The sequence below is a fragment of the Camellia sinensis genome, chromosome 14, assembly GCF_055761805.1.
Source record: "Camellia sinensis isolate YWXY chromosome 14, ASM5576180v1, whole genome shotgun sequence".
Classification (NCBI taxonomy): Eukaryota; Viridiplantae; Streptophyta; class Magnoliopsida; order Ericales; family Theaceae; genus Camellia; species Camellia sinensis.
This window is the reverse complement of record NC_138974.1, coordinates 84,661,473-84,679,822: the sequence shown is the minus strand read 5'-3', so window position 1 is coordinate 84,679,822 and position 18,350 is coordinate 84,661,473. Positions and strand designations below refer to the sequence as shown.

The 18,350-nt window shown below is 33.1% G+C and overlaps 1 protein-coding gene across 3 annotated transcripts; it reads left to right on the top strand.

Annotated features, from left to right (window-relative positions):
- Positions 1-709: 709 nt before the first annotated feature.
- LOC114273720 (uncharacterized) lies at positions 710-15,497 on the top strand. Of its 3 annotated transcripts, XM_028215520.2 has the most exons (9): positions 710-1,257; positions 1,680-1,866; positions 1,976-2,109; positions 2,673-2,785; positions 2,943-3,198; positions 11,466-11,621; positions 13,097-13,176; positions 13,322-13,371; positions 15,180-15,497. In XM_028215520.2, the coding sequence occupies exons 1-9, from the start codon at positions 823-825 to the stop codon at positions 15,314-15,316; spliced, it is 1,548 nt and encodes a 515-aa protein (XP_028071321.2). In that variant the 5' UTR covers positions 710-822; the 3' UTR covers positions 15,317-15,497. The 3 variants fall into 3 exon arrangements, 2 of the variants coding, with proteins under 2 accessions (XP_028071321.2, XP_028071323.2); XR_003633188.2 differs by lacking the exon at positions 15,180-15,497 and having other exon boundaries at positions 711-1,257; positions 11,466-11,625; positions 13,322-13,372; XM_028215522.2 differs by lacking the exon at positions 15,180-15,497 and having other exon boundaries at positions 711-1,257; positions 13,120-13,176; positions 13,322-13,352.
- The last annotated feature ends 2,853 nt before the right edge of the window (positions 15,498-18,350 follow it).

Genomic DNA, 18,350 nt, shown 5'->3' with positions numbered 1-18,350 from the left:
ATTTTGTCCCCTCTAATGCTCTTAAAACATGCTTATGTGAGGGTATGTCAGTATTTTCAGTCCAAATTTTTAACAACAATTAACAAAAGGATCACATTAAAATACAAGTTAAGTAAGTAGATATTGAAAAATGAAATTTAACTAAAAAAATAACAAAACAGTTTTGCTACATATCCAAAAAAAATTAGAATAGTGCTATTCAAATAAAAAAATTAAATTCATTTTTCACGTCCAATAATCAATCAACAAATTATTCTCATGTGTTATTTTCCTCTCTTATATCTGCTCTAATGATCAACTAATTATCTCACTAATATATCATTGGGTCTAAAAAGTGGATTTAAAAAATAAGTTTATATATCATTTTTCAAAAAATTATTCTGAATTTTACCGAGAATTAAAATATGTAAACATGATTCTCTCCGTATATAACCCACAACATAATACCTTTAGGGAGGAGTAATGCTAGGAATCATGAAAAAAAATCATGAAAATGATCATCAAATATTCTCCATCGTTAGATTACATATGCAAAAAAACACTACACTAATCAAAGGATGAAAAATCTTCATGAACCATATCATGATATTTTTTTCATAATCCATAGTATTATTCTTGCTTTAAAAATATTTCATTGATGGTCATGGTCATCATGATAATAACAACAGAATGAGAATAAGTTCACATTTAAAATGGTTGGTTCAAGTTTACCAGTGCAAAACAATCTGTTTCAATTGATTCATCAAAACACAATAGAAATCTCTATTAGTGTGATCATCTTCTATATAAACATGCACATCCAACAAACTTTTGAGCATCAAAATGAGTCTAATTCAAAAACAAAACCATTGTTCAAAGAACTTTTCCATGAACTCTGCAACAACCCTTTTACTTCGAAGTTTTCCTTTGTTTTTTTTCCTTATCTTCTCAACCCCTCTTCCTGCATCACCAAACAAGATTCCAAAGCTGAGAACATTCCTCCGAGACCCGGCTAATACCATATCAGCCTCTGTTTCAGAGGACTATGAAACTTTCTTTTACACCCAAACACTTGATCATTTCAATTACAGGCCTGAAAGCTATGCCACTTTTCAACAAAAGTATGTGATCAATTTCAAGTACTGGGGCGGCGCAAATACAAGCGCGCCAATCTTCGCTTACCTTGGTGCAGAGGCTCCATTGAGCAATGATCTAGGAATTATTGGATTTCTCTCTGATACAGCCCCTCAATTTAAAGCTCTCCAAGTTTACATAGAGGTACGAAACAATATATAGAAATTTTGAATTATTGCTTGTGATTGGTTATAACCCAAGGTTCTAAATCGCAGTATCGGGTAACGTAACGGTATCGATCGCGGAGCATCGGTATCGGTAGTATCGATCGGTACGTATCGGGAATCGGGTGTCGCGGTAGTGAAATTTTAAAAATCATTTCAAAAGTTTTTCAACTTTTTCTTTCCCGTACCGGTCTGAACCGGTGAGTATCGGCCCGTCGCGGCTTGTGCAACGGCTTGTGTAACGCTTACAGGCCGATACTCCTGCGATTTTCAATCTCAGTGGTATATCGGCCTGTATCTGTCGCGGTACCCCATTTTTCCGATATGTATCGACCGATATTTAGAACTATGACCCAATTTAATCCCAATGTCAATACTGATCTTCATTTTTTTTCCCCTTAGCATCGGTACTATGGAGAATCGGTACCATTTGGAACATTTGAGGAGGCATTGAAAAATGAAAGTATTCGAGGGTATTTCAACTCGGCTCAAGCTATAACAGATTATGCAGAGATGTTGTTGTACCTCAAGAAAAATTTGTCTGCAAATTATTCTCCAATTATTGTTGTTGGAGGGTCATATGGGGGAAGTAAATGACCAAAAAAACTAGTTGTTTATTAACTTTGTATTCTTCATGTCTTTTGTTTTTGTTTTTGTTTTTATTGTTGTTGTTGTTGTGTGTGATTATAAAATTTCAGTGTTGGCTTCATGGTTTCGGCTGAAGTATCCTCATATTGCACTTGGAGCTGTGGCCTCGTCGGCTCCTATCCTTTACTTTGATGACATTACCCCACAAAATGGATACTATTCCATTGTCACCAAGGATTTCAAAGTATGATTACTCATACTTACACCCTGTTTGTTTTGACGAAAAGTATTTTTTAAAAAATATTTTCACATTTTTTACTTTGGTACGACAAATTACGAAAAATAATGAAAATTATTTTTCTTGATTAGCTGAAAATGAATCGATTTACTTGTTAGAGGTGGCAAACATTTTTTAAATTCGAGCCTTATAACACAACCATTCTATTTTCACTACCATCATTGTTGCCACCGCCATTGGTACTACTATTATCACCACCACCACTACCTTAACAATGCCACTTTTCAAAGATGAAAAATAATTTTCACACTAGAGCTTTGACAACCACCATTTTCACTACTATCACTGCCACCATCAGCATCATTGCCACTACCACTAGCATATCATTTTTAGAGTCACAACTAAACCTATGAAAACATTTTCTATTTTTTTTTTTTTGTAGAAAATAATATTTCGAAAAATATTCTGTTGAAACAAATGAATGATCTTCACATTTGATTTCTATACCTTTTGACGAGGAAAAAATAAGGAAAACAAAAATTGGCATAATGGGGTGGTGTTGCTTGCAGGAAGCTAGTGAGAGTTGCTATGAAACAATAAGGCAATCATGGTCTGTAATTGATGAAGTTGCTTCCCAGCCCAATGGCCTCTCAATCCTGAGCCAAAGATTCAAAACTTGCGCGTAATAATGAGCATAATCTTGTTAATTTTTATGTTTACTGATTTCTGTTTATATTTTAAAAAATTTGAAAACTGTAAACAAAAATAGGTTTGTGAACTGTTTTTATTTTCAAAAAAATAACAATAAAATGTAATGCCAATTCTATCCTTGTTTTCAGGAAGTTGAACACATCGGTTGAGCTGAAGAACTACTTGGACTCATTATATGCCACTGCAGCTCAATATAATGAACCGTCAACATACCCAGTGACTGTGGTCTGTGGCGGCATAGACGGAGGAGGAGCATCTCAAGAAACTGATGTTCTTGGCCGGGTTTTCTCAGGCGTCGTTGCCTACTTTGGAAACAGGTCATGCTATGATACAAATTATTTCAATGATCCTTCTGATGAAACAAATGTGGGATTTCAATGGCAAGTAAGTTACATTTCAATCATTTTTTTTTTCCCATTAAAATTCGACGCAAAAAAAAACTTCATTTTAGATATTGGACACGATCAACGTCAAAGTTCAAGAATTGGATTCTGCCAATAGGGTGAAAATTCCCACAAAAGAAGTTGGAATATTATTGATGAAATATTGTACTTGTAATATTCTACGTGTTGGGAAAAACTACTCACATTACATAATTTCACATTGCATATCGCAAAATTATGAGATGAACAAAACAAACCTTCAATCCCAGAAAAAATAACATGCTGAATAAAATACAGATAAAATATAAAATGGTTAAAGGAAGCAAACCGAAACCTGTGTGATACTACAGTCTCCTTAAAATAGATTCGCCGCCTCATCGTTGGGTGCTGGAGGTACGCCGGCGTCTACTTCCCAGGATACGACAGTTTTTACCAGCTACAACAGAAGCACCTTCTGATTAGCTTAGCGAACGGACAACGGCAGCACTCTCTTTCAGGAAGAAAATTATAGGAGAAGTAGACTGACAGTGTATGGATGTTAAGAAAAAATTCTATATCTCTTTTCAAGGAATAGGGCCTCCTTTTATACACTATGGGGGAGAGGGGAGGAGCTTCTAGCTATCAAGGCTGGCAACTAATGCTAGCAAAACTGCTCAATCAAAGGAGCCTCTAGCCATCAAGGCTGGCAACTAATGCTAGCAAAACTGCCCAATCAATTTTGTAAAACTGATGAGCCTTAAATGTGTGAGTTATACACACATTTATGAGACAATTTCTTATTCAATCATTTTTCTCCAACAATCCCCCATATGAATAAAAATTGACCGAATACAGCAAACGTTCAACGTTTATCAACAAAGACTCGGAAAGAGAGAGAGCACATAGATTAACTCTGCATCAGAAAAGGTACCTGTAGGCATTGAACTTTTCGTAGTGAAAGCCTATCGGATTTACTGGCTGACCAGTGAACGTGATGTCTTGAACTGTTCTGCCGTTTATGTAAACCGAGACAATAGACCTCACACAGGAGTTAGTCCAACCATTATTCTTGTTCTCACTGGTGTGTCTGGTATGGCCCTGGAACACTAGCCTGGTTCTGTGAGTGTTTTTAAAGAATTCGGCCTTGGCAATTCTTAAAGAAGCGGCCCCACTTCGCACTCACATAGGTGACCTAGATACGGTATTTCATTATACCACATCATTAAGGTCATTAAAAGCATTAGCTTAACTTTTCACCCCCACAGGGCATCACTGTATAAAGGAATGGGCAAGAGGATTTACCTCTTCAGTGACTCACCCGTTACACGAAGTTAGGTTGTCCCTTTGAACCTAGATCTTGGGATCTCCAGTCAACTAGGTTGGGTTTTTCGTTCCGATAACCTTTACTAAACGCCTTAACTCCATTCCTCTTGACGACTTTTCTACTAACTCTCAAGTTAACCCTTTGGTTAGCGGATCCGCAATGTTGTCCTTAGACTTGACATAGTCTAGAGAGACAACTCCATTTGAGAGTAGTTGTCGTATGGAATTATGTCTACGATGGATATGTCTAGACTTTCCATTATACATATTACTCTGTGCCCGACCAATCGCTGATTGGCTATCGCAATGAATACTGATAGCTGGCACAGGTTTCGGCCAACGTGGAATATCCTCAACAAACTGGTGAAACCATTCAGCTTCTTTAGTTGCTTTATCTAAAGTAATAAACTCAGATTCCATCGTTGATCTCGAGATACACGTTTGCTTGGCAGATTTCCAAGACGCGGCTACCCCTCCGAGGGTAAACACATAACCACTAGTGGATTTGGAATCTTTTATATCAGATATCCAATTTGCATCACTATACCCTTCTAGTACCGCTGGGTATTTGGTATAATGCAGCCCATAATCCAGGGTGTAATGGATATACCCCAACACTCGCATAATGCCCTTCCAATGAGTAGCATTAGGATTACTCGTGTATCTACTCAGCCTACTAACAGCGTAGGCGATATCCGGCCTTGTACAACTCATCAGATACATCAAACTCCCAATAACCCGAGAATATTCTAATTGAGAGACACTCTCACCATTATTCTTGGTCAAATATAGACTTAAGTCTACCGGTGTCCTAAACATACTTGTATCTGACTTTCTAAATTTCTCAAGTATCTTATTAACATAATGAGCTTGAGAAAGTACAATACCACCAGATGTTCTGGTGATCTTAACACCCAGAATGACATCTGCAAGGCCCATATCCTTCATGTCAAACTTAGAGTTTAACAATCTTTTGGTAGCTTTAATCATTTTATCATTGCTACCAACAATGAGTATGTCATCAATGTATAGACACAAAATGACATAACCTTTGTCAGTGTCTTTAACATATACGCACTTATCACACTCATTGATTTGAAACCCATTTGACAACATAGCATTGTCAAACTTCTCATGCCATTGTTTGGGAGCTTGCTTCAAACCATACAATGACTTGACAAGCTTACAGACTTTCTTACTTTTTCCTGGAGCTGAAAACCCCTCGGGTTGCTCCATGTAGATTTCTTCATCTAAATCTCCATTTAAGAAAGCTGTCTTTACATCTATCTGATGTATTTCTAAACCACGTAAAGCTGCTAGTGCAATCACCATGCGAATGGATGTAATCCTTGTCACAAGTGAATACGTATCAAAGTAATCCAGGCCTTCTCGCTGTCTGTATCCTTTGATAACTAGCCGAGCTTTATATTTGTCAATTGACCCATCCGCTTTCATCTTTCTTCGAAAGATTCACTTACTCCCCAAGACCTTACTGCCTGGGGGTAGATTAACCAACTCCCATGTATGGTTCTGTAAGATGGAGTCAATCTCACTCTTAATTGCTTCTTTCCATAAAGGACTTTCAGGTGAAGTCACAGCTTCATGGAACGTTCGAGGTTCTGCCTCTAACATATAAGTCAAGAAGTCTGGACCAAAAGACTTTGTGGTTCTAGCCCTTTTACTCCTTCTTGGCTCATCTACTTCATCAGCTTGATCATCTACTTGATCAGTTATTTGATCAGCTGTTTGATCATCCATGTGATCATTTATGTGATCGTCTTCGTGATCATCTATTTCTTTCATGGAACTCGAAACCCTGTCTTGGAGACGACACGAAAATATGTCTTCAAAGAAAGATGCACTTCTAGATTCCATGATAGCATTCTTGTGTATATCTGAAATATCAGACTTGTGCACAAGAAATCTATATGCACTACTATTTTGTGCATAACCAATGAAAATACAGTCCACGGTTTTCGGACTTATCCTAACCCGCTTAGGTGTAGGTGCTGCCACTTTTGCATGACAACCCCATATTCGTATTTATTTATATGAAGGCTTGTGACCTTGCCACAACTCATATGGAGTCTTGTCCACTTTCTTCTGTGGTATTCTATTAAGAATATAATTCGCGGAGAGAATTACTTCCCCCCATAAGTTCTGTGGCAACCCAGAACTTATCAACATTGCATTCATCATCTCTTTCAGCGTCCTGTTCTTCCGCTCGGCAACACCATTTGACTGAGGCGAATAAGGCGCTGTGGTTTGGTGAATAATCCCAAATTGAGCACAGGTCTCGGCAAACGGGGATTCATACTCACCACCACGATCACTTCTCAATGCCTTGATTTTCCGGCTTAATTGATTCTCAACTTCATTCTTAAAAAGAATAAATTTATCAATAACTTCGTCTTTACTTTTAAGCAAATACACGTAACAGTATTTAGTGCAATCATCAACAAAAGTGATGAAGTACTTGTTGCCACCACGTGATTGTACAACGTTCAAGTCACACACATCACTATGCACTAAATCCAAAGGCTGGGTACTTCTTTCAATAGAATGAAAAGAAGACCTTGTCAATTTTGCTTTTACACAAGTTTCACACTTGTGTTGTGGATTAATCTTGAAAGATGGTATGTGATCTAACTTGATTAATCTACGTAAAGAGTCAAAATTTACATGACCCAATCTACCATGCCATAAATTAGGGGACTCAAGCATATAAGCAGCAGAAGAAGAAGCTTTCTCATTAATCTTAGGGATAAGTGTCAGTACATTCAATTTAAACATACCACCTGACATATATCCCTTCCCCACATAGACCCCGCCCTTGGTCAACACGACCTTGTCTGATTCAAACACCATGTGGAAGCCATGCTTGCTTGGGAGAGACCCCGAGACAAGGTTCTTACGAATGTCCGACACAAAAAGGACATTGCTTAAAGTTAGTTCTTTTCATGAAGTCATCTTTAGGATCACCTTGCCTTTACCCTCAACAGCTGAGGTTGCAGAGTTTCCCATAAACAACTTCTCCCCGTTTGAAACCGGTTCGAAAGTTGTGAACATTCTCTTCTCTGTACAAATATGGCGAGTGGCTCCAGTGTCCACCCACCATTCCCTCAGGTTTGACCCCACCATGTTCACTTCTGACACGATGGTTGGCAGATGCATGTCGTCCACACCGTGTGACAATTCCTCCATTTCAGCCATATGTGCCCGATTTTTGTATTGGGGAGGGTTTTTCCTATAGGGCTTCTTCTTCAGACAATCAACTGCCCGATGCCCGTCACTTCCACAGTTGAAGCATTTGCCATCGAACCTAAAAGTAGGCTCCTTTGGCTTGTAGGCTGGCCTTTTGGAGATTCCTCTTCTAGCCCCCAACTTTGAGCTTTTGCCTGTCGGTGGTTTTTTCCTCACCCCCGAGGACTCGCCATGCTCAACCATGTTAGCTTTAACAGTGGAGGTACTCCCTCCTTTCTTCCTGTTGTCCTCTTCAATCCGGAGCCTGACAACGAGCTCTTCGACTGTCATCTCCTTTCGTTTGTGCTTCAAGTAGTTCTTGAAGTCTTTCCAGCCGTTAGGCAGCTTCTCAATCAAAGCAGCTGCCTGGAATGACTCACTTAGGACCATTCCTTCTGCATGTATCTCGTACAGAATCACTTGGAGCTCTTGGACTTGACTCAGGACAGTTTTAGAGTCCACCATCTTGATGTCCAGGAACCGGCCGACGATAAATTTCTTTACCCCAGCATCCTCGGTCTTGTACTTTTTGTCCAAGGCATCCTACAACTCCTTAGCTGATTTCTTGGCATAGAACACGTTGAAAAGCGGATCCGCCAAGCCGTTCAGAATGTAATTTCGGCATAAGAAGTCTGCTTGTTTCCAAGCGTCCAGAGCCATGAGCTTTCGTTTATCTTGCTCATTCTCCTCTACGGCTGGTACATCTTCACTCAGAAACCTCGCAAGGCTTAGAGTAGTCAAATAAAACAGCATCTTTTGCTGCCATCTCTTGAAATTCACTCCCGTGAACTTCTCCGGGCGCTCGTAATGATTGAGCGGTCCTCCCGGAACAGTCAGAGTAACAATAGAAGGATTGACCACAGAGGTCACAGTAGGGGTTGGCAAGCCAGTCGCCCCGGGGTTCAGATCCCCGCCAACATTAGCAGCAGCAGTAGCAGCATCAGAGACAGTTGCCATTTTTGAAAAATTACAGCAGAATTTTCACTATTCTGTATTTCCAGAAATCAAACTTAACACTAGAAAATCCCACAATTGGAAATTTAATTCAAAACTAGTCTCACCATGCAACCTAGAATCGAACATGGTCAGGAAAGTTTCCAGGAAGATTGGAGGGGTCACACCGGTCCCACTTAAAACCCAATTAATCTTAGACAAAACTTTCAAGAGCATGTTGACTCTTAGTCCATGGGAAACAACTTTAAGAATTAAATTTTCCAAGGGATGAATTAGGTTAAACACACCAAGTTTCAAACTGTACAAGCAATTACAACAAAATTGCTACAATAATTACAAGCAAATAAAACGTGCTTTACATATTGGTGAATAACCACAAATGAATACTCAAGCAAACAATTGCTTCAAATATTTAGTCCAAATTAATCATTTTTCCCATTTTCATAGGTATTCCTGCAATAAAGAGTTAGCAGCAAAATACAACAAAACCTTCCTTAGCTTTTCTTTGCTTTTGGCAAAGTAGTGATTGAAGGGGAGGGTACTAGCAAACAAACTAATAAATAACTATAAGTAAAGATTAAAACCAACCCTTAAGTTACACATCTAGAATTTAAACTAAAAAAAACTGTAAAAAATTAATTACATAATAAACATGTAATTTACTATATAAGTTACAGACCTAAATTAAATATAATTAAACCATATTTTAAATTGGTAAAGGTTACATATGAACTTATAGTACACTAAACATGTAATTAATTGAGGCAAGTTACAAACATTTTATAACTCCTAAATACTTAAATCACATTACTAGGCAAGAATTGCAAATGACATGATTAACATACAAATAATTCTAGAGAAATTAACATGAATTTAAATATAGGCAAGTTATAAACTTTACAACTCCACACCTAAATTAAAAATTAATAGGTACAAGTTACATGAAAATTTACTACCTAATAAGCATGCTAGAAATGTAAATTACACTAAAAATTAAACCCGAATGAACATGTAATTTATATTGTAAACTAGAAGCATGTGAATTAGAAGCATGTAAATCTAGAAATACAAGGCATGAACCGATACACCATAAATTAATAAATTAATTAGAAAATACAGTGAATTAACGTTGCACCAATGGAACTCTTCTTCTCTATTGATAATAGTGGCCTATTCCATGCCATGGGAAGACCAAACAGTAGCATACACAAAATGACAAAATCAAAAGCTTAACTCTGTGTACATGCATTTAATAAACCAATTAACTCGCTAGTACTACCAGTGGCCAATTACATGCAAAATTATTACACACACCTATGAATCTATTAATCTAATTCTATGATAAACGGCGAATCTCTTTTAAGCTTGTTGGGAAAAACTACTCACATTACATAATTTCATATTGCATATTGCAAAATTATGAGATGAACAAAACAAACCTTCAATCCTAGGAAAAATAACATGCTGAATAAAATACAGATAAAATATAAAATGGTTAAAGGAAGCAAACCGAAGCCTGTGTGATACCACAGTCTCCTTAAAATAGATTCGTCGCCTCACCGTTGAATGCTGGAGGTACGCCGGCGTCTACTTCCCAGGATACGACGATTTTTACCAGCTACAACAGAAGCACCTTCTGATTAGCTTAGCGAACGGACAACGGCAGCACTCTCTCTCAAGAAGAAAATTATAGGAGTAGTAGACTGACAGTGTATGGATGTCAATGAAAAATTCTATATCTCTTTTTAAGGAATAGGGCCTCCTTTTATACACCATGGGGGAGAGAGGAGGAGCCTTTAGCCATCAAGGCTGGCAATTAATGTTAGCAAAACTGCCCAATCAAAGGAGCCTCTAGCCATCAAGACTGGCAACTAATGTTAGCAAAATTGCCCAATCAATTTTGTAAAATTGATGAGCCTTAAATGTGTGAGTTATACACATATTTATGAGGTAATTTCTTATTCAACCATTTTTCTCCAACACTAAGTTTACATCCCTATTTATAATGATAGAAGTGATTTGAATAGAAAATAGCTAGGCTAATTTTTTGTTAGACATTGGTTTAGTTTGTTTAGAATGAAATAGATAAAAAGTGAAAGAAAGAAAAAAAAAATTAACTTCTATGAGTTTTTTTAGCTTGAAAGTTGTGGAAAATATAAAAAAATTAATTTTCTTGTACAACCTATATTGTAATTAATTTTTTATTTCTTACAAAAAATACAAGAAAAATTAAATGTGTAAATTATCTATAACCAAACTTTTAAATTTTTTGGTTTTTTTCTTGCAAAATTTTTATCTTAATCAAATGCTTACAAGAAAATATATTTTCTTTTCTATTTTTTTTTTTTCACTTCATTTTCTTTTACTTTTACTTTCTACCAAATTTTCTTGCTACTCAAACGGAGCCTAGAATAAAAAAAAAACAAGAAAATTATGAAAACAATTTTCCTATTTCTAAAAAAGGGAAATTTTCATAAATGGCAAAAATACAACCCAATAGATGAAATTTGTCCAAAATCGTGGAGTTTCGCTTCTTGAATTATTTCCAATCAAAGCTATCAAATTTTTAACAATTACGAACTGATTTGCCAAAATTACATCTTTAACCTTGAACATCAAGTTGACCTTTTCTAGAACTTCTATTAATCTACTACTTGTTTTACATTCGAATAAACTTTTTTTACTATTATGTTGATTAAGACTGGGCTTTATTTGATTGCAATTACATGTTTGTTTGTATAATATATATAAATGTTTATATAAATGTAGATATGTAGTGAGATGGTGTTACCCATTGGTCGAGGCAACAATGACACTATGTTTCCAGCAGCACCTTTCAATCTAAGTAGCTTCATTGAGGACTGCAAGAGCTCGTATGGTGTCTTCCCACGCCCTCATTGGGTTACTACTTATTATGGAGGCCATGTATGTATGTCCCTTTTATAATACAGTTAGGTTGTATTTGGATTATGAATTTGAGTAGTAATTTAAAAAAAAAAAGAAAAAAAAGTGCATGCAATATCCATATGCAATCTGAATGAAATTTGAGTAGTTACATTTTACATGTTTTTTCTTTTTTTCTTTCTAAATCTTTATCAAAATTCATGAATTAAATATAATTTTATTCTAATTATACAGAATTTGATTATAAAATCGGATATGACCTTTTTACATGACTTGGGATACAGACATTTAGTGAGACCCACCCATCTGAGAGGGTTATGTCCAATGATAAAATTTTGTATACTTAGAATTTTTTGTTAGGATAACTTTATCAAATGAAAAATGGCAATTTACATTGGTGGTCGTTACATTTTGTCCCTTCTGTCATTTGGTCCCTCAATTTTCAATTAACTTAATTTTATCCTTACTTTAAATTTTATGTCATTTTGATCCAATTGATAATGTCATTCAGCTTGTTTGGTTTGAGTTTTCTGAATTTACTTTTTAGAAAATTAAAAATTTTTGTTTTTCGTATTTTTTATTTTCATTGAATTTTTTTAATATTTTAAACAATTTTTTTTAAATTTTTTTTAGGTACATCTAACATAAATACACTTAAAAAGTATAATATTTGTGAAAAAAATCATACAAAATTCACTAAATACCAAAAATATAAAAAAATATGAAAATTTAGTATATTTTTCGTATTCTTGTGTATTTATTGATTTTTTAAAATATTTTTTTACAAATATTTTTACTTTTTAGATACATCTAAGTAAAATACATCTAAAAAAGTAAAAAAAATTGCTTAAAATTTTAAAAATATTCACTAAAAATAAAAAAATGAAAAATAAAAAACTCAATTTCCAAAAAATTAAATCCAAAAAATTAAAACCAAACACAATGATTAGTATCTTTGACGGAAAATAATTATTGAATTGGTTAAGTTTAACTCACTGAGTTTATTAAATTTATAATTTTACTCTAAAAAATATGACACATGCCACTTATATTCATATTTTTCATAAAAAAATACTAAGAGTTGTAATCAATTGGACCAAATTAAAACAAAATCATAAATTTAAGATCAAAATCAAGCCAATTGAAATTATAGGGACCAAATTGACACAAAGACCAAAGTAGAGAGACCACTGTCACAATTTTCCCAATGAAAAATGATTTGCAGAAAAATATTTTACATAAAAAAAAACTCAGTTAGACTGATGTTTTAATATTCTTACTATTATAAACCACAATGATAGATAAATTTTGTACAGAAATTCCATTTGTATATTTGTATATCATTACCCTTATCAAATTAGCAATGACATGTACCACGAAAAAATATTCAAAAAAGTAATTAGAATTTAACAGTTTTCTGAGTAATTACTTTAGTATGCAGTATTCCTATTATCCAGTATGAAACTTATAAGCACATCTTTTACACCAAAATACAGGATATAAAATTGGTTCTCCACAGGTTTGCTAGCAATATCATTTTCTCCAATGGCTTGAGAGATCCTTACAGCAGTGGAGGGTAAACAAAATATGCATTTTGATTTTTGTTTGTTTTCTTTAGTCAATATATATATATATATATATATTTGTTTTTAATGTTTTACTTAACACACTAATCTTTGTACCTAAAACCTGGATTAACTGTTTCTCATCTTAAATTTTAGGGTATTGGAAGACATATCAGATAGTGTTTTTGCTGTTTCTACAGTTAATGGTAATTGATCAAGCACTCTTATCCTCCAGCCAACTTAATATATATTTTTACTTGTCCATTTGTATAAGTTTATGTATATAAAATTAAATTAAAAAAAAAATTAAATACGCATGTTGGTACAATGGGATCCTATTTTATTTTTTTGTACTGTCCATTTGTATAAGTTTACAAACATAAAATTAGGTCACAAAAAAAAAAAAAAAACAAGAAGCATAAATTAACACGATAAATAAGTGGTCAATATTATTTGATTGAATAATTAACCTATATATGTATATATATTTGTAAAAATAATGTGAAAACTAAATGGCTCGCATCTTTTTTTTTTAATCAGCAAAGAAAATCTTTATTGATGATGAAACCATACATTACATTATTAATTAGTTTTTGTTGTTTAGGTTTGTATATAGAGAATTATTGGATGGCTCTATAATTGCTGATGCAACTTGAAAGATATGTGATATTGAAATTCTTACAAGTTAATTATTGAGATTAGTGTAGAGACCAAAGTTTTATGTGCTTCATTAGAAGTTATGACTTGGACCTCTTATTTTCTTTCATTGTATCAAAAAAGAGATATGTTATAAATATAATTTATATATAAAAAATAATATATCTTATTTACACCTATTTATTGGAAATAAAAAATTCATCACTATGGATCATATTGGGAGGAGTATTTTACAGAGAACAACCAAGATATTCCATTGAATGAAATGACCTTTTTATTTTTGGTACAATTCAATGAATTTACTAGTTCCTTTTAGGAGGCTCATTATTATACCATTCTATATGAATTTCTTTTAATTAATTAATTATTTATAAAAGTACTCTATGTTTAACATTTGTAAAAAGAAATTAGGCAAAATCTATTGTACTTACCTGTGGTATGGCTTGATAACACTTTATCCCACTGCCTTTTGAAAATAACTATATGTCTCTCATATCATTTTGGACTAAAATGCCACTGTTAACACCGTTAAGTATACATGTGAAATGATTATGATACCCTCAAACCTATATTTTTAGTTATTTTCTTTCTTTGTCATCTCTTATACACATGATTTATAATGCCTAGTATTAATTCAATTAAATCACAATTAATTATAAATTCTTAATTATTTATTGTAATTATTAAATCTTTATTCTAATTCTAATTCTAATTATATTTTTGATCACAATTAATCCTAAATATTTAACTATTTATTGTAATTACTAACTTTTTAATCTAATTTTAATTTATTTATATTTTATATTACAATTAATCCTAAATTCTTAATTATTTATTATAATTTCCAACATGTCAATCTAATTTTAATTTAATTATAGTTTAGATCAATTCTTATTTATTGCTTATTTTATATTTTATTTAATTATATTTTAAATCAATTCTTAATTGTATATTATATTTTAGATCAATTCTTAATTATATTATATTATATTATAATTAACATATTAATTTAATTTTAGGTTTAGAGAAAATAGAGGTAAAATTATCATTTTGTTGTATTAATTTCATTCTAATTTTTTTAAAAACAAAACTCACTCTAAAAAATAGTATATGTAATACACTTTCTGTTAATTTGGATGGAAAAACTATATCAGTAACACTTTAATCCAAACCATATAAGAGTTTTTTGATTATATTTGAATGACAAGGGAAGAAAGTACTCCAACCCCAAACTAAAAGGGAGTTGTAAAATGAATTTGACCAAATGTGATTTTAAATTGTGTCAAGTGATTTAGATAGTGGATTTTTATAAGATGACATTGCGAAAATGATAATTCACATAGTTTTGATATTTTAGGGTCCCATTGCTTGGATATTCTGTCAGCAAAGCAAAGTGATCCACAATGGTTGGTGATGCAAAGGAAGAGAGAGGTCAAAATCATTGAAAATTGGATCACAAAGTATTATGAGGATCTTCTTTTGTTCAAAAAATAAATTAAAAATTGTTGAGACTACTCCAATGTTGTTGAATTTAAATGGTCTGTGTCATTTTATGTTCCTCATCCTATTGTCAGTGATTGAGCCATTGTTATCATCCAAAATATAGCACATGGCAACCACATTTCTACTTCGACTATTATACAAATTAATAAATTTTATTTATTTATTATTGGGATGGGATACTTATTTCATTATTCAAGTGGTTCAGTTTTGCGAACCCCCTTCTTTCATTGATGTATCTTTAGGTCCCGTTTGTTTGGAGTTGTGGGGAGGAGATTAGGTTTGATAGTGAGAAGGGGATTGAGAATGGGGTGTTTGTTTTGAGAGATAGGGAGGGGATTAGTAATCCCTTGGTGTTAGTAAGGAGGAGAAAGGGGGATTGGTAAGGAGGAGGTAGGGATGGTATTAGCAAAATAGTGAGGAGATTAGAAATTTTTTTATTTTTTGTATATTGGGATTTTTTTTAAATATAATGTTTATTTTTTTATATTTTTTTATTTGTTTTATTATTTTATATAAAAATAATTTAACAATTCCTCACTATTAATCCCCTTACTAACAATCCCCTCACTATTAATCCCCCCACTATCAATCCCCTCCATTCTATCTCCCAAAACAAACGGCCTCTTAGTTCTTAAAGTTTATCAATAATCTTTTTCACTGTTCAAAAAAAAAAAAAAAAAAAAGAAAAAGAAAAAATGGTCCAATTTTAGATTCTAGTTGATTAAATTAAGGATGAATTATAAATATACTTCTTGAGATTTTCTTAAAATATATATTGTTCTTTGTGATTTAAAAAATTACAAATACTCTGTTATTGCAATTTTTTATTTAATAGAATTAACCGAAAAAAATGAAATCCTAATTACCTTCCAATACAATAATAAAAATATTTGAATTATTGATTAAAATATATTTCTGATATCATTAAAAATTATTAATTGACTTGATAATTTATTAATAGAGTTATGGTAGGACCCCAAATGAATTACCAAATATTCTACCAAACCTCACCACACCCATCTGAGAGGTTTGGTAGAATATTTGATAATTCATTTGGGGTCTATAGCATTTTCCTTATTAATAAAATGAGTCATTTATTGTGAAGTTAAAAATTTCAAGGGATGAAATATAATTTTCAAAACTATAAAAGGTGAGTTGTATTTTAAACAATCTTTAGAGATGTCTTTGTAATTTACCCTTAAATTAATTAGTAAATTTCTTATAATAATATTTATTACTTCATATAACATTTTTCTTATATTTCATAATTTTGGTCAAATGTGGCCAACGAAATGACAAACACCCTTTGCTTCCCACCACCTATAGTGCTTGGGGACCAAGAATAGATATTAGTGCACAAAATGTGACACTGCATCCATTTTAGATGCTACTTAAGTCTCGTTTGGGAATAGATAATTTTAGTAATTTTTTGACTTTTTACGAAAAGATGTGCAAAAAAGTAAAGAGATGATGTGATAACTTTTAGTAACTTTTTGACTATTTGGATAAAATAGTCACTCCCCAAATGAGGCCTTACACTCTATCTAAATGGATGGGTTGATACTAGTATGCATCATATGTATTTTTTTGGAGTAATTATAAAAAATAAATCTTTAAAATTTGACTCTCATAATAAAATAAATTTTAAAATTTTAATTTTATCAATTTAAATCTTAATATTTTTAATTTGTTTTTATTCTAAACTATTTTATTTTCGTTAAGTAAAATTGATAGAAAAATGATATTTTAGGCATTAAATTTGATGAAAATGAGTGTTTACCACTGAAGACGGAATGAAATTAAAATAACTTAGACGGGGACAGCGGAATTCAAATTTCAAAACAGAAATAATAATAATAATAAAACATGATTGATTAAAAGTAAAGTGAAAAATAACAGAAGTATATAATCATTAACTTGAAAACAGATTACAACTTAAAGGACAATACAACAAATTTAACAAACTTACAATTGATTACTAAAAGCAGCTGGTAATTTCAAAATACATAACTTTGAAAATAACTGAATTTTTTAAATAATAAACAAGAGGGTGAGAAGCAGGTGTGTATTCTCAATTCCTGAAAAATGTGCTCCTTCTATCTGACTGAAGAAGCTTACTTATAGGAGAAGGAGATGACTGTGAGGCTTGTGAGCAATTTTGACTGAAAGTAAGAGGCACATGGGTGCTGTCTACTGCTTTCAGTGACTAATTGAGAGCTATCTATTTTAACTTGTCTTTTTCTGTGAATAGTAAATAGCGAACTTTTTTCGATGGAGAGATGTGACTGCACGATTGACTGAAGGGGAATCAATATATATATATATATATATATCAATAGCTTTTTTTCAAAGTAGGAGTAATGATTGAAGTTGATGTATATATGGAATCCAATGACAGTGCGTAGGCATATGAGTCTTGGAATTATAGACTATATGAATCATGACTTGTGGAGGCTTTGGATAAGGCTGAACCATCAGAAGCATTGTCTTCATCTTGTGACTTGGCTTGGGCCAATAATAATTTTGCAATCTGGATGAGTTCTTTATTACTGGTCTTTGACTTGGGCTTTGCTTTGGGCTTGGACTTGGATGACTTGGATTTGGAAGGTTCAGAACTTGTTGGGCTTCCGAGTTTGACGGTGGTGAAAGGAAGTGGGCCTTTTTGAGTGACTGATGCAGTTGGGTTCTGCTTAGAAGACTTGATCATTGCTGGAGTAAGAGCATGAATATTGACTGGAAATTCCTGTTGGACTTGATCAATAATGCGATGAGTTTTGAATGCATCACACCATTTGACAAAATGTTGTCGAATGACTATGTTGTCTGAAAGATTGTATTGCCATTTAAATATCCAAAGGACTTTGTATTTGGACATAAAATGGAGTAAAATGGGGAATTGATTCTTGTGTTAACTTAGTTTGTAAACTGAAGAGAAATAAGTGATGTGTTCCATTAAATTAGAAGGGATGATATTTGAGATGATATCATGTTGAGACTACCATTTCAGAAACCAAGAAGGAAATTT